Source organism: Mustela nigripes, chromosome 6 (assembly GCF_022355385.1).
Source record: "Mustela nigripes isolate SB6536 chromosome 6, MUSNIG.SB6536, whole genome shotgun sequence".
In the NCBI taxonomy this organism is placed as follows: domain Eukaryota; kingdom Metazoa; phylum Chordata; class Mammalia; order Carnivora; family Mustelidae; genus Mustela; species Mustela nigripes.
Window position 1 is genome coordinate 88279701 of NC_081562.1, and position 23379 is coordinate 88303079.

The 23379-nt window shown below is 49.1% G+C and overlaps 1 protein-coding gene across 3 annotated transcripts; it reads right to left on the reverse strand.

Moving 5' to 3' along the window:
• Positions 1 to 6262: 6262 nt before the first annotated feature.
• On the reverse strand, positions 6263 to 23041 carry CALCOCO1 (calcium binding and coiled-coil domain 1). 3 transcript variants are annotated; one of them, XR_009404840.1, is made up of 17 exons: positions 22949 to 23041; positions 20612 to 20793; positions 19966 to 20068; positions 18995 to 19185; positions 16427 to 16585; positions 15881 to 16029; positions 13744 to 13834; positions 11438 to 11593; positions 10978 to 11232; positions 10386 to 10511; positions 9799 to 9894; positions 9305 to 9413; positions 8882 to 9081; positions 8367 to 8473; positions 8048 to 8119; positions 7537 to 7840; positions 7342 to 7388 (listed from the first exon to the last, which is right to left on the reverse strand). XR_009404840.1 is itself a non-coding variant. In XM_059403288.1 (15 exons), the coding sequence occupies exons 2-15, from the start codon at positions 20765 to 20767 to the stop codon at positions 7208 to 7210; spliced, it is 2079 nt and encodes a 692-aa protein (XP_059259271.1). In that variant the 5' UTR covers positions 20768 to 20793; positions 22949 to 23020; the 3' UTR covers positions 6263 to 7207. The 3 variants fall into 3 exon arrangements, 2 of the variants coding, with proteins under 2 accessions (XP_059259271.1, XP_059259272.1); XM_059403288.1 differs by lacking the exons at positions 7537 to 7840; positions 8048 to 8119 and having other exon boundaries at positions 6263 to 7388; positions 22949 to 23020; XM_059403289.1 differs by lacking the exon at positions 7342 to 7388 and having other exon boundaries at positions 7770 to 8119; positions 22949 to 23020.
• Between the last annotated feature and the right edge of the window lie 338 nt (positions 23042 to 23379).

Below are 23379 nucleotides of genomic sequence, written 5' to 3' on the forward strand. Positions count from 1 at the left end.
AATATATACGCTCCTTAACAGCAAGATCTGTGTTTGCCCTTCTTTGTGGCTCCCACAGTGCCTTGTTCTTATTTATTGAGTGAACCGATGAATGGCCCCTGGAGATGTGTAAGCAGAGCTTGGATGACTACCAATGAGGGATGTAGTCCAGGGAATTTCTGTACTGAGTGAGCAACTGGAAATATATCTCTAAGTGCCCTTTTGGTTTTGAGGTCCTATCAGTCCCCACATGCAAACCAGAGTTTGCTCTAAATATATACGCTCCTTAACAGCAAGATCTGTGTTTGCCCTTCTTTGTGGCTCCCACAGTGCCTTGTTCTTATTTATTGAGTGAACCGATGAATGGCCCCTGGAGATGTGTAAGCAGAGCTTGGATGACTACCAATGAGGGATGTAGTCCAGGGAATTTCTGTACTGAGTGAGCAACTGGAAATATATCTCTAAGTGCCCTTTTGGTTTTGAGGTCCTATCAGTCCCCACATGCAAACCAGAGTTTGCTCTATTTCTCCAAACATGCAGGGGTAAGACACAAAACAAATCCCCAAATTATAAAGCACCTACCATGTGCCTGGCTCTGTACAAGGCATTTTACACATTTGATCTCATATCATCATCCCAATAACCTTTCAGGAGAGAGTTAACCACACTTTGCAAGTAAGGGCTCAGAGAGATGGAGCGTTTTGCTCCCAGTCATATGGTTAGGAAGTATGACAAATTAAGTCTGGAGACCTCTAACACCTATTTGATTGCCACACCACCATGATTTTACCAATCTGGGAGATTTCCAGTTTTAGAAAAGCATGGGAGTTGAGAAATAGGGGAGACAGAAGAGGGAAGATACAGCTTCTAAATTTAGGGTTGAGAGATTCTGGATTCTAAGCCTGGAAAAAAAATTCACTTTTGTGACTTAGAATAGCACATTTCTACTCTTACCTGATTATCAATAGACCTGGGGAAGGAAAAAAATATTAGGGACCAGGACCAGCCACCTAGACATGGGGTACTAAGCATTGGGATCTCTTGCCCTGGGTTATGGTCTCGGTAGCATGGGGCAGAGAAGTGTGTCTAGTATGCAGTCTTGGAAATTTCAGGCATGTATCTTCCTGCTAGGAGGAATCCTGGAAGTCTAGAGATGTCCAGGTTGCGGGGGTCCCATTCTGGGACAGGGCTTCAGTTAGCACTGTGAAGTAGAAATGTAATACATGGTCTTAAATTTGTGACTTTAAGTTTTCCCGTAGCTACATTAAACAAAGTAAAAAGAACCAGGGTCACCTGGCTGGCTCAGTTGGGAGATCATGAAACTTTTTATATTGGGGTTGTATGTTTTGCCCTACGTTGGGTGCAGAGATTTTTTAAAAAAGATTTTTATTTATTTATTTGACAGAGATCACAAGTAGGCAGAAGCAGGCAGAGAGAGAGGAGGAAGCAGGCTCCCTGTGGAGCAGAGAGCCCTATGACGCGGGGGTTGGGCTTGATCCCAGGACGCTGGGATCATGACCTGAGCCGAAGGCACAGGCCCTAACCCACTGAGCCACAGGCACCCCAAGGTGTAGAGATTTTTTAAAAAAATAAAATCTTAAAAAAAAAAAAAAAAAGAACCAGGTAGGGTGCCTAGGTGGCTCAGTTGGTTAAGCAACTGCCTTCGGCTCAGGTCATGATCCTGGAGTCTCAGGATCGAGTCCCACATCGGACTCCTTGCATGGCGGGGAGTCTGCTTCTCCTGCTGACCTCTCTACTCTCATGCTCGCTCTCTCTCAAATAAATAAATTAAAAATCTTAAAAAAAAAAGAACCAGATAAAACTAACATTAACATATTTTATTTAACCCAAGATACCCAATTATCATTTAAATAAGCCTAATCAATATAAACTTCTTTGAAATTCTTTTTTAATTTTGTATTAAGTCTTGAAATCTGTTATGCAATTTATACTTCCAACATTTCAATTTGGATTAGCCACAGTTCAAGTGTTCAGTAGTCACAGGGGCTGGTGGCTAGCAGAGTGGACAATGCCAGCTTAGAGCGTGCCTCATGCCTGGCTAGTCAGAAGCAGTAGGAATTCTTTGATGTTGGATCCAGACATCTCGGTTCCCGCCCTTGATTTTTCTGACACCTTGACTCATATATATTCCCAATTCTTGTGGGTCAGAATTGTGTATCTATTGTAGGTTCTGTGCTGTTCAGCAGCACGGTAAGTTCCAGCCCCAACACTTTCCCCAAGCTCCTCTTGCCAAGCCAGTGGTTTCCAGGAGTCGTTCCCTTGACCACTCTCCAGCACCAGCCACACCTACCTCTGACCGATCCTCCCAGTCTTCTCCAAGACTTCGAGTTCTCCAAATTTCCCTTTCCTGTGGATAGTCATGTGGGTTCTGCCCTTGGCCCCCTTACCCTCTCACTTTACATGCAGGGACACCTGGGTGATCTTTCTCCACCCTCATCACTTTTACTTTCAAGGATCTTAAGTCTCTGTTCTCAGTTCTAAACTCTCTTGAGCTCCAGACTTATATCTATCTATCCAACTGCCTGTTGGATCTCTCTTTTGGAAGATTACAAACACATTGGAATTTCAACAAGTCAAAATTGCGCCAGTCATATTTTCCCTCCATGTATTTCTCCATTTATACAATTTATTTGGCGAATGGCCTTGTTGGTTATCTGGTCATTGAAATGAGAAACTCGGGATCAACCTGACTCCTGTTCACTTCCCATATCTAATTTTCACCAAGTCCCATTAATTCTGCATCTTCAAGAATTCTGCCTCTTTTCCTCTTGACACTGCTTTGGTTCGGTGCTTACTATTTTTGCCTGGGATACTACAAGGGGTTCCTAACTGGTTTCTCTGGATTTCCACGATCTGGCAACAGAGTGTAAGCTTCGTAAGGGCAGGCATTCTTGTGTTTTGCTTGTGCTGTTTCCCAGTGCCTAGAACAGCGCCTGCCACACAGCAGGCACTCGATGAATATTAGTTGAGTGAATGTTGAGTGAACGTTTGAGACCTCCCAGTCCATCATCCCAGGCTCATTTCACAGTGTACAACCTTCACTCAGCAGCCCTACCTGAGTGTTCAGCCTTCTGAGCCAGTTAGGTCTTCGTACATTCTGTTCCTTCTGTCTCTTTAACACTGAGCTTCTACACTGTCACCCATGGTAAGTTTTGTCTCCCCAAGTCTTGGTTAATTATCCTTCCTCTGTGGGCCCAGAGCCTACCATGCCTGTCTCTACAGGAGTGCTTATCTTGCTTTCCTGTTTTTGTTGCTTTATGTTGGCTAGAAGCTGTTTTTTGACTGTTTTTGGCTGTTCTTCTCTACTCCCAGCACCTGACCTGTAAAGAGCACTCCATAAAGTTCTCTGAGCACAAACATGCATGACATGTCTCGATCCCAAATGACATCACATTTTACTCTTTCAGGCTACACAGGGCACTTCAACAGTATTGCTAATGTTTTTCTTTCCTTTATTTTTTAAAAAAAGATTTATTTATTTATTTGATAGAGAGAGTGAGGGAGAGCACGCAAGAGAGAGAACACAAGCAGGGGGAGTGGGAGATGGAGAAGCAGGTTTCCTGCTGAGCAGGGAGCCCGATGTGGGATTCAATCCCAGGACTCTGGGATCATGACCTGAGCTGAAGACAGACACTTAATGACTAAGCCACCCAGGTGCCCTGCTAATGTTTTTTAAAGCTGTTTAGTGAGTGCAGTGATGCTCCCTGTTTTATTCCTCATTCCTTTTATGTGGACATATATATACTTCTGTATGTATGAAATATTTTAGTAAAATAATTACAAAATTTATTTTTGGAAGAACTGGCCCTTATGTGCCAGTCTCCGGACTGGGCTTCAGGAACCTGAGACATAAGAGTTGAGAGAGGAGAAAGACTTGTAAGCCTGCTGTGGTGTGTTTTTACAAAGGGTTGTATGTGGCATCTCAGGGAGGGACTGAGAGAAGTCAAGTAAGGATTCATGGAGGAGGCGTCCTTTGAGCTGTGGGGAAAGCATGTGCTCAGAGGCCTGCAAAAAATGGTAGCATGGTTCCGTGACACTGGAGTCCAGGGTTCCTTAGGGTAGGATGGGAATGGAAAGGCAGGTTGGAGTCGGAGGGTGGAGACCCTGACTGACAGATCACTAAGGGACCTGCACTTTAGTTGGGCGGCCACTGAGGTTCTACAAGCAGGGAGTGACTGTTCTCTCCCACTGTTCTCTCCCACCACCGAGTGACACCCCAGTTCCTATCTGCTACTTGGTCTGGATTTTTCCTTTCATACTAGGGCCTAGAGCCCATTCAGATCCAACAGTTTCTGCATGGATGTTGGGAGGCAAGGCAGAAGAGACCATCCATCCCAGAAGGGAAACAAGTAGAAAGGCCAAGTTGCCAAACACGGCACAGAAAGTAGGAGAAAGAGTTGACATTGGAACCCGGGTGTCTTGCTACCCACCCCCGCCCCTGCCCCTGGTGCAGGCAGTCAGTTATCCTCCCTGAGCTCCCTGTGTCTGTCAGGGACTATGTGCTAGATCCTGGGGTAGGCAGATCATGAGTGAGGATGAGAACTGGCTCTAAACTTCCCAGCCTGAAGGTGTAGAGAGCACACAGGAAGACACACGAAGGACAGAAAAAGGAGCAGTTGGGAACTCTAGATATCCAGGTGAAGGGGTCTGATGAGGACCTGGGGGACTTCGTGGAGGAGCAGACCGTACAGTGGGTTGGGGAAGGTGAGGCAGAACTGGGTTGGGGAGAATGGATGGTGAGAATGACCCCTGTGATGTTCTGCAGGTGGGAAAGAATACCTATGCTGCATCTCGTGTAAGCACTATGAGCCAGGCAGCCTGTGTCAATGGCCTAGTGTGGCTACCCATATGGCTCCAGGGCGGGGCAGCAGTCTGAGTGGCATGGCAGGGGCTGCGGGATGGGGGCAGGGGCTCTGGGACCCTGTTTCTGTCTCCCTTCCCCTCCTTTTGCACTAGGTGGGGCACCCTTCTGGAAGCCAGGATGTCTGGGTTCCAGATTCTTCCCTCCCCAGCCATCCCCAGACATAAATCACAAGTGATTTCATTAAATGCACCTCCTGCTGGGGATGTTGGCTCATAATTCCTCTCTGATTAACCCCCACTACCCCGGCAAGTTTATAGGCCAAGCGAGGAAGGGGGTGAGGGGGAGGGAAAAAGGAGGGATGGGGGGAATCCCAGGCGGGTGATGGATGCCTCTGTCAGCCCAGCTCGTATTTATTAATAGTCTTAATACGGGAAGCAATAAAGGAAGAGAGGGATTCTATTAATTAAATCATTGTTATAATTAACTTTCATTAAAGGAGGATCAATAAAGAGGAGTTGAGATGGAGAGAGGAGAGATCCATTATCTCTAATTTCCTTGGAAGGGATTCAGGGAATGAGATGAGGTTGCTAGGAGACAGCGACGGGAGGGAAGAAGGAAGGATGGAAGATGTCATCCAGGTGGGGCTGGGAGGAGGGTGGATTGGGGGGATTTCAGGTGGGTGGAGAGAGAGAGATCAGTGCAGGTTGCCAGCTCAGAGGCACTGAAGAAAAAGGAGGGTGGCTCCTAAGGGAGTTTCTGGGATGGGGAACAAGGGGGCTATAGGCAGGGCCGGTGCTGGGTGCTGCTGAGAGCCTTGGTGAGCGCATCGGTCCTTAATAAATGCTTTATGATGCTGTGTGTATGTCTAGCCTGTGAAGCTGGTTAGAGTGGATGGGTATGTTTTTGTGACCGTGGAGTCCGAGTGTGCATACGTGCACATGAGGACGACAGCAGAGGGAGAAAAGAAGGCAGGGATGGAAGGAATATCAAATAGGCTATAGAAGTACGCAGTTTAGGGTATGTTTTACTAAGTGGTTCCTCAAGGAGGGGTGAACTGCTGGTGGGAGTAATGCCTGCCTCTGGCCCACGGTACAGGGACGGCTGCTATGGAGGGTGAAGGTCTGAGCAGGGGAAACTTCTGCCTTCTGAGACATGCACCTGGGCCTACAACTCTGGGTCCCACCCCGCCCCACTCCATGTCAGGGCCCATGTCAACCCATCAGTCTGCTCCTGCCGCCCTGCCCTCCGGCCACTGCAGTCTTCTCCAAGCCAGACCCCAGCCCCCCAACCTGAGACAAAAACCCCTCTCCTCCTTGGCCTATCAGGAGGCACAATGTGGAAATGCTGTCAGGCACTGTCTCGCATAAGGCAGCAGGGAGTCCCCTCCCTCCCTTCCCCTTCCCCCCCCAGTATGGTCCAGGAGCCAGGCATCTGGGCCCTCATTGCTCTAGTCACACCTCATGATAAGAACACATTTTATTAGAATTGGTATACATATCATATAAATATATTTGTCCAAACTACAGATCGAGGGAGGGATAATGAAGGAAAGCTCTTATTGCTGTGGGGGAGCCTGGAGAGGGAGGAAGGGGTGAGAAATGGGGACACCTGGGACCCTTTGTTCCCCCCATCCCTCACAGAAGGCACAAATGCATTATTTCTTTCCATGTGAGGACACTGGGGGAGGGATGGCAGAGAGGGGCAGGAGCTAGAGTACAGAAAACCTCAAAAATACAAAAGAAACCTCCAAACTTCATACCTAATGGTGTGGGAAAGGCTGGGGCGGGGTGCAGGCCATGGGGCTGGGATGGGGGGGGAACAGAAAGAACCACTGAAACTCAGAACTGAGAGAGACCCGAAGAGGCCATGATGCCCATGCCGCCACCGCCTCCATGCAGGACCCTGAGAAAACCCAGGTAAACCGGCACAGACCCCGACTAAAAGTGGGTGGGGTGCCCCAGGAATTGGCTTTGGGGCAGCAGTGTGTGTGTGTGTGTGTGAGAGAGACAGTGCGAGTGCCTGTGTGTGTGTGTGTGTCTGTGGCAGTGTGGTGGCAGTGGGGTGGTGGCTCGTGTCAGTGACAGAGCAACCAGGGCTAGGAGGGGGTGATTCAAGTCCCCCGGGGGATGCTCTCCTCCATCCTGGTTCCTCCCAAACAGCTTTCAGGGGGTGAAGTCAGCCACTGCTTCCAAGGAGGGCCCCTGCCTGGACAGAAGAGCCCCAGGCAGGACAGGATGAAGGCAAGAGCTTAGGATGAACACGGTTCAGAGAGCGGTTCTTGGGGAACAGAATATCATGGAGCCCCGCGTATCAGGAAAGATATTAGACCTAAGTATATGTCTGTACGTGAGTGTGTGTCTGTGTGTAAGTGTATCTGGGCATGTCCTGGGGTGAGGGGTGAGCTCACTCAAAGGTAAAGGGGTCCTGGGTGCTGAAAAAGAAGTGTCCATCCATGTGGTCCTCCAGCGCATCCTTATCGTTCTCGGCCGGGAACCGCTCCTTACAAATGGGGCACTCCTTCCATGGCGGCGGGGTGGCAGGGCCCCCAGTGCTGGCCTCTGACAAGGGACCCACTGCAAAGCCACTGCAGGAGACAGAGGGAAAGGAGAGGGTCAGTGCACTCCAGTGTCCTCCTGCCTTATGGACCTCGGGGAAAGGGATCCATGCCCCTGGGCTCCCAGGTCCCCTGGTTCCTCAGGCAGCTCCCTGGGGGCTCTCTCTCCCCCGCTCACCCACAGCATCTTTCTCGCCACACTCCTGGAGCTTGGTTTCCTGGCTTTCCATGTCCTCTCTTCTTTAGACCCTGCCAGTTGCTGTGTAGTGCGCGGCCCATCCCCCAGCCCCCTGCTCTCCTCCCTCCGTCTCCGTCTGCTGCCTAATGAGGCTGAAAATGAGTCTGACATCGTCCTTCATCTTCCTGCTCCAGCTGAGAAGGATGACAGCATCACCCCCTCCCTGCCCTGAGCCCATCTCGCCTCAAGGCAAAGCTGGGGGCTAGATGATAAAATCTCTTTCCCCCTGCCTTCCCCTCTTGACCTGCGAAAGGAAAGGGAAGGCCCATGGGGCAATCTGATACCTGAACCCCCCCACCCCAGCAGCTGCATCACCCAGAGGGCTTCCCGGGGGAGTCAGGGAAGAGGGACATCTCAGAGCTGGCCAGATGGATTCCAGTCTTCTCTCTCACCGCATCCCTGGGGGCATCAGCCACCTCCCTTCCTCCCCAGACATAGCCTAGGTACCTACCTGGTGGCTGGGGAGGGGGAAGGGGCAGGAGAGAGGGGATGCAGGGCAATTTGGGCTCCACGGAAGATGGTGCTAGAACAACACAGAAGCCAGTTAAAGGCAGGGCCCGAGTGCACATGTGCCTTGGTAAGATGGGGGCAGGAATGACCTGAAGGCACCTGGGATTTTGAGTGGTGGGTGACTTTGTGTCAACCATACCTTTTCCTGGCTGGGGCCAAGAAGAGGGAGCTTGGGTAAAGGGCATGGGGACTATGCACCCGGATGCCCTTTCCACTGGCATCCTCCCACCTCCCTCCTGGTCTCCCCATGTTGCACTCACCTGGCCATGTCATAGAAGGCATTGCCCAGCTCAGGAAGCAGCAGATTGGCCTCCTCACCCCCACTCTGAACAGCTGCCATGAGGACTGACTTCTCATCTTCAGCCTCCTGGGCACCAAAGAGATAAGACTGGGTTTTGGGGTAGTGAGGGTCCCAAGACAGGGTAGCAGCCCATTGGAGCAGGTGAGAGAAGAGTAGTCTAGGCCCAGACAAGTGGACAGTGGGCTGCAGTAGGAGTGAGGCAGGACAGGAGTTCTGATGGGGACCGGCGGGTAAGAAGCAAAGTGGGGAGCAGGGGTGGAGAGCAGTAAGGCTATTGGGTTGGATTGGGTTTTGGGGTGTTATTCGTTGGATGGCCTTGAAGAGAGGCTGGGCCTGCCTCCTCTCCCTCAGGGTAAAAAGAGAGCCCTGTGAAGCTAAGACTTACTGCTCCAGAGGCTAGGCCACTTGGATATGACCCACCCTCCCCCTTCCCCCTCCCCAGTGCCCCTGGCTCTGTTTCTCTGCACTGCTCACCGAGTCAGAGCTGCTGTCCTCAGCTGGCCCTGAGAGGTGGGGGGCAATGGGAGCCGGCTGACTGATGACAACCAGGGGAGAAGCCTCCTGTGGCCCAGCAGGAGAGGAGCCCGAGTCTCCGCGCTCACACAGGCCATAAGGAGGGAGCCTCATGTCTTCTGGGGACTCATCCTCTGAGTCTGTCAGAGCCGCTGGGCAGCCTGTCAGTGAGGAGAGGGCACAGAAGGATGAGCTGTTAGAGGCTGGCTGGGCTGTCTCCTCTGGATGAGGGATAAGGTTAAACTAGACAGGGGCCAGTGTCTGGGAAGGAAAAGGGCAAGACACAAAAGGTGGAAGCAGCTCCCAGAGGGGCCACACGCAGCTCTCCCCAGCAAGGAAATGGGGTGAGGGGAAGTGGTGTCACAAGACTGGGGGTGTACAGACTCAGCCCTGAGGCCGCCTCCTCATCCTCTGTGGCAGCGCCCTCACTCCACTTCTCGTCTGCCACCTTCTCCAGGCGGGCCTCCAGCTTTCTCATGTACTCCAGCAGCTCCTGGTGTTGGGGGTGGAGAGGTGGGTGAGGCTGGGAGGGTGCCCACCCTGCTGCCCTGCGGATCCCACCTCCCTGGGCACCCAAGAGGAACTCTCAGTTCCTCAGAATGAGATGCCTTCCCTACAGTGGGGGGCACCTCAAAGTAGAGCCTCACTCCCCCCCACCCGGGAGCCCTTCTTTATCCCCTGCATCTCTCCCTCCCTGTTGGCAGTCCTCTCCTATCCTGTCAAATCGGCCAACGAGAGGAGGCATGGTCCCATTTTTCACCTCTGGGCTCTCTCAGAGATAACAGTTTCTAAGCCAAGAGATGGCAGGAAGATCCGAAGTTCCCAGCCCTCAAGTCCTCAATTCTGGCATCCAGGGAGCCTGAGTCATGGGTTCGCACCTGCTTCTCCTCCTGCAACTGTTCCTTTTCCTTCTGGAGCACACGCAGGGCTGACCGCAGCTCTGTCAGTTCCCGCTTGCTCTCTGACAGCTGCACCTGAGGGAGTGGGGAGCCTAGAATGTGCCTCCAGGAAGCCAGGCTCTGCGACCTGGACCCACCAACCTAGAACCATGTCTCTCTGTGCCTCTGTCCTTCTTTTGCCCCAACTCACACAAGGGAAGTCCCGACATGCTTCTTCCATGACTCCCGTCTTGATCACAGGAGGCAATCGCCTGAGTCCCAGACTTTGCCTTTGGAGTGTGGGCCTGGGTGAGGGCCTCGGGGTTGGGATGCAGAGGCCCTGGTCATGGCAGGGCACTCTATAATTCTCCTAAGTCACCCCTGAGAGGCTCAGGATATGTGTCTTGAGAACAGAAGGGGACATTGTACCTTTCAAACCAACGAGCCGTGGGACAAGTGCAAGGAAGAGACCACTCAACATGGAGTGAGCAGCCAGGACTTCTGAGCCCACACCCAAGACAGCAAGAAGGGGCACCATGGCCTCAGGAGGCCAGAGGACTGGACTCATGGGTGGCTGCACGCCTCACCAGGCTAGAATCCTTTTCCCGGGCCAGTTCAGTCTTGAACACTTGGTTCTGGGTCTTCTCCTCTTGAACTGCCTTTTCCAGTCGCAGTATCTCTGCACTCAGCTTCAGGATCTTGTCTTTCTCCGCCTGTGACGTGGCCGAAGAGGAACATGGGAGGGGAAAGGTGAAGGAAAACAGACACTACTGGCAATAACTCCATTGCTCACTGTGCTCCTTCTTTTATTTAAATGAGTATTTGGGGAGCAATTTCTCCCTTTCTTGGCTTTCCCATTCCCTATACTTCTCAGTGAAGGAAGGGACATGCCAGAAGGTGCCTTGCTAATCAGGAACGGGCATTACTGATGGGGCCCGATTCCTGGGGCAGTAAATGTTTCTGAATCAAGATGGTAACCAAGGAAGGTTCTACAAGGGACAGGGGCACCCTGCTTAGGGACAGGTCGTCCCTAAACAGTGAACTAACTGTACCTCCTTTGGAGCCCCTCCCCATCCCTGAGTTCTTGAAGATCCTCATCCCTCTGTCCTCTGAGGGGCTCTGGCCCCATGGAGGTGGGGGCAGTGGCTGTGAGCTTGCCAGGTGCCCCCATCCCTCTACCTCCACACTCTGCAGCAGCCCCGCACGCTCCTTGCTCCACTGGCTTTTTTCCTCCTTCAGGTGCAGGCTGAGCTCAGCCAGCCTGCCGTTGACTCCGGCCACTTCCAGGCGACTGCGGTGGAGCTCGGCCATTGTGCGGTCCCTGGCTCCTGCTGCACTGGCCAGCTCCTCCCCGAGAAGGGTGGCTTTCTGCTGGCTTGAGGCTGCGAGCTCCTGGGCTCCTCGAAGCTGCTCCCTCAGGGGCTCCAGTTCGGCCTCAGCAGACAAGAGAACATGGAGTTAGGGTTCCCAAAGAGTCCCTCGTGAGCCACAGAGGTTACCAGGCTCCCTGCTACCTACCACTGCCTCTGGGCTCAAGATTTGCCCTGCTCCATCTCCAGCCTTGTCTTTTCCCCCAGACTTTTCTATAGTGAGCCCTTGGAACTTCCTCTATTTCCTGTTGCCTGAGGGCTTCACTTACCACACGCTGCTGGGCCTGGCCTAGGGTATCCTTCATTTGGGCCACCTTGTCCTTCAGTCGCTGGGCCTGAGCACCCTGTTCCTCCTGCCGGCCCTTTGCTTCCTGTAGCTCCAAATTTAAGCGATGGTTTTCTTCTTGTGCCATTTGGAGCTCAGCCTGATGGAGTGGTAAATAGGTAAGGAAAGGGGTGTTATGTATTTGGGGTGGCTGGCGGGTGAACCACTGTGATGAGAGAGGTCAAGTTTCTGCTTTCCAGGTTTAACACAAACCTAAGTATTCAGCTCTTGTGGGCCCTTCCCAGCCATTCTCAGCCAGCTGAGGGTCTCAGCTCAAAGCCACTCAGTCCTGAATATCCAGTCTCCAGCTCCCAACATGAGGTACCAGTATCCCAGCCTGGGCAGGTTCTTACATGCATCTAGGTATCCCATGCAGCATTTCTGCTTCTCTGCTCTTCCTTTTAGTTATTTATTTTAAAAAGATTTTTATTTATTTATTTCAGAGAAAGAAAGCAGGGGAGAGGGAGAAGCAGACTCCCCACTGAGCAGGGAGCCCAATGTGGGACTCTATCCCAGGACCCTGGGACCACAACCTGAGCTGAAGGTAGACTCTCACCTGACTGAGGCACCCAGGTGCCCATCTGCTCTTCCTTTTAGATCAAAACTCAGTCTGGATGTACCATAAGGCCCTCAAACTCAGCACATTCTACCTCCCACTCTACTCCTTTCTGCTCTTAGTTCCACCCATGGTACTATTTCTCAGGTCACTCAGGCTGGATCTGTCGGTGCTATGCCTGCTTGGCTCTGTTTTCCTTAACGACCCACGAAAAAGCTTTCGGACTCTTCATGCTCCATCTTGTTCACAGCCATTTTCTCTTTTCTGCTATCGCTGCAACCATGTCAGCTCCGGCCCTGGCCATATCCTACTTGGATTATTGAATAATCCCGTAAGTAGTTCATCTCCTATAAGAAAATCACATGAATCTTCTTTAAAGTTCTGTTTTTAAAGTACGTGTCACGCTCCCCTGAAAATCACTGATGTCGCTCACTGCTTACAGAATAAAGACTAAACTCCAAGTCCTCTCCAATCTGACCTAGGCCTTACCTCAAACTCTTCACCCACACATTCAATTGCCTGAGTGTTCTGGGCGCTCAGCCTTTGTCCGCATATTTCTCTGTTTCCAGAATGGCCTCCCTCTCATCTCTGTCTACTCAAATTCTCCCTACTCCTCACTGCTGAGCAAATGGTTTTCACATATTCTTCTACAGAAGCCTAGGGCTTGGAGGAAGCCATATAGAGGTTCTGCAAATATGTGATCCGAGCTTCTTCTAAATTATTAAAAAAGAAAAACCAAAAAAACCCAACACACAGACTCACAAGTTAATACAAGTCTCAATCCACTGCCATATGATTCTAGGTTAATTAATTTTTGTGCAAACCTCAGAATGAAGTTTCTATTGAACTGAAAAGCACACTGAGATGGCTAGGTGGACAGTCAAACAATGGCTGTCCCTGGCACCTCCTTGTGTGTGAGACTCAAAGTGTCCTTGGTACTGCACAACCCAAATACAATACAGAAATATTCTAGCTGCTGAGGCTGACAGAGCGGTTACCTATAACCTCTGATTTCAAGGTCTGGCATCTATCAGAATTACCTTATTGCTTTGTTACCTCCTAAGTCAACACTGTACATTTGAATTTATAAAAATAAATTTATAGTAATAAAATACTGCTTTTATCTATTTAGTGAGGTTTCACAGAAGACATAAAACTTTACTGGGGAGGTGGGGCAGAAAGCCAAAAAGGCTGGAAAATACTAGGCCAGTTTATTCCCCACTTTTGCCTTTTTTTTTTTTTTTTAAAGTAAGCTCTATGCTCAAGAGTAGGGCTTGGACTCAGGACCCTGAGATCAAGAGTCATACGTTCTGCTGACTGAGCCAGCCAAGAACCCCTATGCTCCCTTTTTTAGTTTTTATTTTTTAAGGATTATATTTATTTATTTGAGAGAAAGAGAGTGAGGAAGAGAGAACATCAGCAGAGTGAGGGGCAGACTCCCTGCTCAGCAGGGAGCCTGACATGGGACCACCCAGGGCCACCCCACCACAACACTTTATCATTCTTCCCTGATGATGCTTAACATATCTCACTTTGACTAAACTTATTTGGGTGTACATTTTATGCTTTCTAGGAGAGTGCATACAATGTTCTCTTAACATTTTTATCCACTCTGGTGCTTAGCACTCAGACAGGACTTAATTAGTAAACACTGCAGGGACACTTCAGAAGGCGAACCGACTCTGAGCCCTTACCTCGCTTTGCTCCTTGTCTGCCTGCGCTTCTTTCAGTTGCCCGAGGAGCTTCTCTTGTTCCCGAGTCAGGGCTTTCACTGTGTCCCTCACCCTGTGTGAGTGGGGAGATGGAACATCAGATGACCGACTGGTCACCAGAGAAGCAATGAGGGACTCAGACTTCTGTCTTGAGCTCTTCTACTGGTGCTCCTCTAGGCTCAGACCTCCACTTGTCTTTAGGATGTTCAAATCCCCAGGCCACGGTGATCACGTTGTAAGCCCCAAGTACCCAAGATTCCTGGTTCTAGAGCACAATCTAGAAAAAAGTTTTGCTTTTCTCTTTATGTATCATTTTAAGGAATGTTCTGTGGATAGCTTCCTAGTTGTTTTCGTTCCATCAAGAGACCAGAACCCAGTCTTTTTTTAGGCAAGGAACAGCCGTGATTGATTATAAACTTTGGACCTAGATCAGAAGTTGGCAGACTTTTCTGTAAAGGGCCTGACAGTAAATACTTCAGGCTCTGCAGGCTGGGAGGATTCTGTGGCAACTACTCAACTGTGCCACTGTAGTATAAAAGCAGCACCAGAGCACATGTACGTGAATGGCATGGCTGTTCCAATAAAACTTTATTTATGAACACTGAAATATGAATTTCCTATCTTCCTTTTCATATCTTTTTTTTTTTTAACCATTAATCAATTGTCAAAACCATTCTTACCTCACAGGTTGTACAAAAACAGGTGGCAAGTCCACATTTGGCACATGGGCCATTGGTGACTGACCCCTGGTCTAGACAGTCCCTAATCTCTTCCAGACGCTCAGTCTGATCCCAGCTTTTCTAGTCCATGATTTAGAACCTAGACATTAAGTAGCTCCCTAGGGCAAGACTAACGTATTCTGCACTGGAGAAGTCTCAGGGAGTAACTCATGTTTTACTCTGGGCCTTGGCTCATGTGCTTCTTTCCTTTAAGGAGTTTAAAAAATAGATATTAGATGTGCCGATCCTGAATGAAAGAGGCTTAATTGTGTGATTTGATGAAAGAACGAACTAGGGTGTTTCTCCTGGTGAAAATGTGAAGCACAGGCATGGCCAGTGTTCAATATTTGTGCTATCCGGTGGAAATAATAGCTGTCTGGTAGAAGAAGGAAATTCATTCTGTGTGGCTCCAGAGGTCTAAACCAGGACCAAGGGAGGAAAGTAAAAGGAAGGAGTTCTAGAAGGGAAAGTCTGGTTCAATCCAAGAGATAAAAAATTGACAGTTGTCTGATATTGAAAGAGGCTGCTTTTTGAAGTAGCCACCCTCTTAAATACCCTATATTCCTCCCAGTGCTAACATTCTATGACTCATGCCTTTTTTCAGGAGATTCTGTAATGTTCCTGGATCATTAGTTTGAACATTTCCTAACAGTGAGAACGGAATTTAGTCTTTTTCTTTTTTTGAATTTATTTTCATTTTCTATTATTTTTCAAATAATAGTTTTTTATTTATTTTTTTAAAAATATATTTATTTACTGAGAGAAACAGTGCTTTTGTATGTGCATGCTCACTGGAGCAGGGGCACAGGGGTTGGGGGGAGGGGCAGAGGGAGAATCTCAAGTAGACTCTGGGCTCAGCGTGGAGCCTGATACCGGCTTTGATCTCACAACTCTGAGATCATGACCTAAGCGGAAACTGATGAGTTGGATGCTTAAGCAACGGAGCCACCCAGGTGCTCCCTCTTCTTTTTTAAAAAAGATTTTTAAGTAATCTCTGTGCCCAATGAGGGGCTCAAACTCACCTCCCTCAGATCAACAGTCACCCACTCCACTGACTGAGCCAGCCAGGCGCCCCTCTAATCTTTGCTGTGGTAAAATCTGACATCCATCCTCTCTTATCTCATGTTGACTATTCTATCCATTCTCTTCTTCCAAGTCCTCCGCTCCTGGCTCCTGCTTAGCCTTTGCTGTACCATAAATAGTAACTATGATGACTTCTGAAGGTGAGGAATACAGAATAGGATCAGGAAAGATGGAAGAGCTCGGCAGGAAAAGATTTCCCCTGTAAGTGGGATAACCACATGACACAGCGGGTTCGCCTGCTGCCTGAAATGAGAGGCTGGAGTTTGGGGGTGACAGGAAATGAAAGGAAGGAACAGGGGCAGAGGAGGTCCTCTCACCTGTCCAGCTCCACCTCCTTTGTCAGCACTTTCTCACTGATGGCCTGGATGTCATCTTCCAGCTCCAGGATGCGCGCCACATGGTCTCCCTGTTGCTGACTCAGGATGTCCCTCTCTTCTATGAGCTCCCCATGGGACCGGGAAAGCCCCTGGAATTAAGGTTACCTCAGAAAGATGAAGTTGAGACTCACCTCTCAAAGAACAGAACAAGGCCTTAGGAGGAGCATACCAGAATTTGACTGTTCTTACCCCTCTACCCTGTCACCTTCCTTGAGAAAGAAACTGCAAGGGAACATTCCCTGGTGAACATGGCCACCTCCACCCTCCCTCACTACTACTGCGAGCAAAGAATCTTATCACATTATGTTTGCGATGTGTCTCCTGTCACCTCAAGCTTAATCCCACTTGTTATTCCCTAAAGCTAATTTTTGATGCCAGAACCATCTTAAAAGTCCACTAGTATCTCTCCTTTTCCATCTTCACTGGGTTAGATTTTGGACCCTGGGTGAGCAGCCAGGCCCCACCCTCACCTGGCCCAACTCCCACCTTGTACTGCTCCATCAGCTCAGCGTGCTCCTGCCTGGCGGTTGCCAGAGCAGTCTCAAGATCCTGGACTTGATTCCTCAGCTCCGTCACCTGTCCCTCCAGCTGCAGCTTCAACTGCATCAGGTCATTCCTCTCTTGCTGGCTCTCGTCCAACTGGTTCTACAGGGGGTAGGATGAAGAGGTGGGCTGTGTTTGTGATGCTCCCGTCGCTATCACTATGCAGATGCATTCGGGGCTGGGAAGTTATATCAGTACAGATATAAAGAGGGGAGTTAAGGGGAGCCTTGGGGTGTTACTGAAGCCTGCCCACCACCAGACACACCAGCTCCAGAAACCTTGGAAGAAGTCTCTCTTAATCCATGCAGACAAAAGGGATGGCTCCCTGAATTTTACCTTATCTATTCTGGAACCTGACAGATATAGGTTTACGATTTCTACAAGCTATTTCACTTTGAATGGGCTACTTACCTTCTCCGTGTCTTTGTCCTCATTTGTAAAGTGATCTCTTAGTATATATTGTTGAAAGGTAATTGTAATGAGAATAACAAATGTAAAAACAGAACATGGAAGACATCCAGATGGCCAAAAGACACATACTCAACATCACTCAACATCAGGGAAATGCAAATCAAAACCATAACGAGATAGCACCTCACATCTGTCAGAATGGCTAAAATAAAAAACACAAGAAACAAGAAGTGTTGGCAAAGATGTGGACAAAAAGAACTCTCTCACTGTTGGTGGGAGTGAAGGCTGATGCAGCGACTGCGGAAAATGGTATGTAGGTTCCTCAAGAAGTTAACAATAGGGCGCGTGGGTGGCTCAGTGGGTTAAAGCCTCTGCCTTCGGCTCAGGTCATGATTCCCAAGGTCCTGGGAGCCTGCTTCCCCCTCTCTCTCTGCCTGCCTCGCTGCCTACTTGTGATCTCTGTCTGTCAAATAAATGAATAAAATCTTAAAAAAAAAAAAAAAGAAGTTAAAAATAGAACTACTCTATGATGTAGTAATCGCACTCCTAAGTATTTACCCAAAAAGTATGAAAACACTAATTCAAAGGGAAAAGTGCACCCCTAAGTTTATAGCAGCCTTATTTACAAGGGCCAAACTATGGAAGCAGCCCAAGTGTCCACTGAATACTGAATGGATAAAGAAAACATGGTATACACACACATACACACACACACACACACACACACACACACACACACACACACAACTTTCACTTGGCCATAAGCAAGACTGAGGTCTTGCCATTTGCAATGACACGGATGGAGTTACAGAGTATTATGCCAAAAGAAATGTCAGTCAGAGAAAGACAAATACCATATGACTTCACTCATATGTGGAATTTATGAAACAAAACAAATGAGCATGGGGGAAAAAAGAGAGAGAGAGAGAAAGAAACAAACCAAGAAAGAGACTCTTAACTACAGAGAACAAACTGCTGGTTAGAGGGCAGGTGGGTGGGGTGGGTGAAAGAGGTGATGGGGACTATCACCATTATCATGATGAGCACTGAGTAATGGAAGGAATGCTGAATCACTGTATTGTACACCTGAAACTAACATAACACTGTATGGTAACTACGCTGGAATTAGAATAAATAAACAACAAAACTGATTATGGGGTAGGAGTGCACACATGTCTGACTTAAGATACAAACATCTTCTTCCTATTCTTGTGTTGATTCTGTGTGTTCAGAGGGTTCTAGAAGGCAAGAATTTACTTCCATCACAGACAAGTTACTCATTCTCACCTCCTGAGCCTTCTCAAATCTGTCCTCTTGTCTGGGGAGTGTATGTACTTCCTCCCCCAACTGTCCCTGTCCCTTCTCTGCCTTTAGGAAGTCTTTGCCAACATTTGCCCTCACTCTCTAATTCTTCTCTGTTTGGTCTATTTGGTCCAATGGGCAAAGAATACAAGCCACACAAAGTTTTTAAATTTTTTGGTAGATACTTCAAAAAAATAACAAGAAACAGGTGAAATTCACCATAATAATATTTTGTCTAACCCAGTCTACCCAAAATATCATTTCAACATGTAATCAATATAAAAAATTATTGAGATCTTTTACTTTTTAAAATACAATGTCTCCAAAATCCTTTGTGTATTTCACCCATATAGTACATCTCAATTTGGACCGGTCACATTTCAAGTGCTCGAGAGCCTCCAAAATTATCTAGGGCCATACTATCTGCTTTCATTCCTCACCTGTCCTGGACATAGGTCTCATCCTCCCCTTCCTCTGAACATTCCTTCCCTGGAGTGGCCTCCCTCCACCCTTTATATCTTCCCCTAGGGCCTAGAACAGGATGTGGCACTTGGGAGGAATGCTCAAAAAGTACTTATGAAATCTTGAGTGACAGTGGCCTGTGGGCGGCTTGCTTTTCTGCCCTACATGCTTGTGTCTATGTTAGACCGAGACTTTCTAAACGGCAAGATTGTGTAACTCCCAGCAAGGTCTTTGGTTGAGGCCAGAGCCCAGGGGAGGGTTAGGTGAGAAGGGGTCCCTTGCCCTGCTGCCCACCCATTCCTCAGCCTAGGAGCAGCTCTGCTGTACTGTTCTCACCTGCAGCACGGTGGCCTTGGGGACAACCAGCAGGATGTCAGAGCCACCATCGGTCTCCTCCAGGGTCACCAGCTCATCCATGGGCCTTGGCTCTCGGAACTGGAAAGGGGGGCTCTGCCCACACACCCGGCCCTGGCGGTTCACATATCGGAACTGGTAGAGCTGGGCTCCAGGTTTGGGCAGGTAGCTGGCTGTGGGAAGAGGAATGGACCCGGGATATGATCCCAGGCCCTCAAGTGTTTGACACGTCTCCCTTCCCCTTGATGTGACTTATCACCCACTGCCCTTGGCTCTAGCCTCTTGTTCCCTGTTCCATATACTGTTCTCTCTCCACTTCCCACAGGGTATTTCCATATCCTGGGATACTCCTGTCCCTCCCTTCTGCCTAGTCCTGTCCTTCCTCTCTTTCCCAAACCTACCTTCCATCACCATCATCGTCATGATGCTAGCTACCATTTACTGAGTGCCCACACTGTACCAGGCACTATGCTAACCCTTTACCTGTATCACTTCAAACCTTCATATTGTACCTATTAAGCCAGGCACCCCCTTTTATTGTTAAGATAGTAGACAGAGAGATTAAGTAATTTGTCCAGGGCCAAACAGCTCATAAGTATTAGAGTTGAGATACAAAACCAGGTCTTTCAGAATCTAACACCACCTTCTTAATCTTTGATCCCACCTTTCCTTCCCTCTTCCCTACCCCTAGCTCCCTAAGAGGACATCCTCTTTTTTTTCATAGGAGGCAGGATTAGTGGTCCTCTATAGCTCCTTCCATCTCTAAGTCCCTGATTCTATAATAATCCCACAATTCTATGTCTGCTGAGCCCTGCTGGATATAGTTCTTATTTTCTTTATTTGCACTTCTTCTTCTTTGTTGTCTGTGCCTAACTTTTGTTTCTGAGCCCACTTTCCTCTATACCTCTATGCCCCTGGCTTCTCCATCCTGGTCCTTCCATATTCCCTCGTACCTTGGAACTGGACGCTGGCGTGGACAGGGGAGCCATCAGCCGCACTTTCGGGCACTGAAGACCACACAAATGTATGGTAATCCCGAACGCAGGCAGCCTCCACCTGTGAAGGACCATGGTGGGAGAGGGGTAAAGTGATGGAACTATAAGCTATGAATGGCAGAAAGGGCTGAGGGATTGACCAGGGACAGGATGCTGTTATACGGACAGGGATGATGAGAGACAGCCAAAGTGGAGGGACATTTTGTGGCAGAAGAGAGGAAGGCTAAGGGGCACCTGGGTGGTTCAGTCATTAAGTGTCTGCCTTTGGCTCAGGTCATGATTCCGGGGTCCTGGGATCGAGCCCCACATTGGGCTCCCTGTTCTGCAGGAAGCCTGCTTCTCCCTCTCCCACTCCCTCTGCTTGTGTTCTCTCTCTCTCTTTCTCTCTCCGTCAAATAACTAAAATCTTAAAAAAAGAGAAAGAGAGCAGAGGTAAGATGGGGAGAAGATGAGCTCTGCTTACATAGAAGCCCTCAGTTACCTGTGACATCTTTTCCCTTCTTTTCTACCAACATGAGGTTGAGAACCCAAGGATTAAGTCACTCCCCTTATTCCAACCAACTCATGGCCCATAAATCTGAGCCAAAAGAAGGTTCAGAGATACCTTGAAGATGCCAATCCAGTCGCTGGCACTGGGCACGGTGCCTGGGGGAAGGGTATAGTGACATTCCACCTTGGTGTTGGGGATGTAGGTCCGGGCTACATTCAGAAAGTTGACTCCACCTCGGGAAGGTGCCCGGCTTAGTGATGATTCTTCCATCCTGCCCTGAAGATATCGGCCCTCCTCTGAAATAAAGGGTTAATATCCTACAATCTCTCCAATCCAACTCTTCTTCCCCCCAACTCCATATCCACCTACTCACAGCTCCTGTCACTACACCTGGAGATGAAGGCATATCTCGTTTCCAGCCCCTGAGGGTTAGACAACCCTTTGGAGGTATCATTTTGGTTTCTAGAACATAGGTCTGGCCTTCTGAGTCAGTCCCTATCCTGTCTCACATTGTTCCTTTCCTGAGTCATAGATTCTTCCTAGAGTTAAGTTCTCTCTCATTTCTGTTCCCTTTTCACAGCCCCATTGACCAAGTCTCAGTATCCAGGGCTCTGCCTTCTGAGTCCCTCCTTTTCTACCTCTTAACATCCTGAGCATTCCAAATCCTTCAACCTCCACCTCCCCATCCCATCCCCCGTATCTTTCAGCTCTTGGATTCAAAATCCAACTGAGGTGTGGGGTCCCTCATTCTGAGTGGGTCTCCTTGCACACTCCAGCTCTACCCAGGACGACTCATGACATCTGAAAACAACAACTAATCTCTGAGAAAGTAAAGACTGAGTCTTCAGAGCTGGAAAGTGGCTCGGGGGGATCAACAGTCCCATCCTCAGGCCCCTGAGGTCCCAGTTCTCTCCCCTCTCAGAGTTGTCCACCTTCATGAATTAAAAAAAAAAAAAAAAAGCTTCTGCTCTCATTCAAGAGACAAAGTGAAAGGGAGGATATAGGGAAAGACAGGTTTTTTCTCTCCACTTCATTACTCCAGGAAGTTAAGAATTCTGGAGGCGGCTGCTTCAAGGGTGGAGTGAAACACTCGGCAGGAACGTGGTGGTGTGGGGAGATGGAATGTGGGAGCCTGGAGCCAGGAAAGCCCCACCCCTGGTAGGGAATAGCCTGGAAGGTGGGAAGTAAGGGGCCCTGAGAAGGGGAAATATATATGTGATGCTGAGAGAAGGGAGAGATAATTCAAACAGAACCTAACATTATTTTCTTCAGCTCTTGCTGGGAACAGAACTAGAAACCTACTGGTTTGACTATGTTAACCCAGCTGCAGTATTTTCCTATTTTCTTTCTGCCCCCTTTGGCCTCGATTCTAAGTGCCTGGATGGGGAACTGGAGGCATGCTGTAAGATGGGACTGAGAGGAAGAGGTGTTCCAAGTTGGGTGGAACTATGCGTATGGGGTGAGGAACAACAATTATCAACAGAACTCCTCAGCCTAAGGCTGTGAGACGGCCCTCGCCATCACTGCTCTCCAGCCCACTCATCTTCATTGTATGTCAGCTGCAGAAGATGGCATCCAATCAGCCATAGGTACTCATGTGCACACCCCTAAACATCACAACTCCATGTCAGGCTGAAGTTGGGCCCAGGACTTTAAAAAACAACAGAAATTCAGTAGAGAAGGAAAGGTGAGCCAGTTCTCAAAAAACAAGCAACCTCTCCCTCCAAAATAAGGACTGGATTCAGGACAAGAAGTATCTTGGGGGTTTGATCTCTGAAAAGCCCCCAGTCAAAATTAGCCTATGTTTTCTCCAAATACAATTCTTCTGATGGTCTAAGTAGGGATGAGTTGTCTGCAAAGATCTAAGCCTGGGGAACACCAAATATGCCCCACAAAGAAATCCATAACAGCTGGAAACATTCGCCAGACCCGAAACAAAGCTCTGGGCACTTAAAGTGTATGAGTGTAGCTAGATTCAAGTGTTCAAGAGGGAGGCGAGAGTCCCTCCTCCCAACTTTGCAGGGCTCTAGAGTTCCTTAACATTCTACCACTTGGGAGGTTTTTTTCCCCCAGCGATTCAGCGCAGTAAAGGCCTTTGGATTGGGGCGGGAGGGTAAGGAGAAAGGGAAGGTTTGCGAGGGTCAAGTCTTGCCTGGAAGAGAATGAGTAAATATTTCAGCTTCTCCCAACTACCTGAAACGTAACAAGCTTTATAGAGAAGGACCGAGGAGAAGGTGAAAACAGTTAGGGGGCACCCTCCTGATCGGGGGGCCCCCCTGAGACCCAGAACTCTTAAAACAGTAGGGGTGGCTTCTCCACTACGGAAAGTATTAAAACCCAAAACTTCCGGCATCTCCCTTCTACAGTTCCCTTAGGTTACCCTTCCACAGACTGGAAAGTGGGGTGACCCCCCCGCATCAGATCGCCCCCAAATTAGGCCAAGTTTCTTACCCCACTCTCCGATCAGCTGTTCCCTCACCTTCCACCAACAACAAAAACAGCAGTCCGACTCCTGGAGGGGAGGGAGAAGAAGGGACGCGAGGCCTTCTGGGGTTTGTGGTTTCTCCGCCCTCTTTTGTCGGAGAGCTGGCTAGGATCTGGGACCACATATCCCAGGAAGCCGTGCGTGAGGAGGGCGGAGCAGAGGGCGGCCTTGGCGACTACCTCCCTGCGGCAACTTGGGAGGCGTAGTTCTCACGTCCATGACTGTAAACGAGGGTGTGTTCACCAAAGGACTTCACCGCCCATGATTCCTCAAAAGGGGGCCGGCTGTATTAGTGGCGACTGCTGGTTTGTAACGTACGTGGTGGGTGGGATGGTGGGGAGGAGTTAGGGCCCTAACGCCGCCTACGTAAAGCTTTACGGGGGTGCTGAGCACGTTG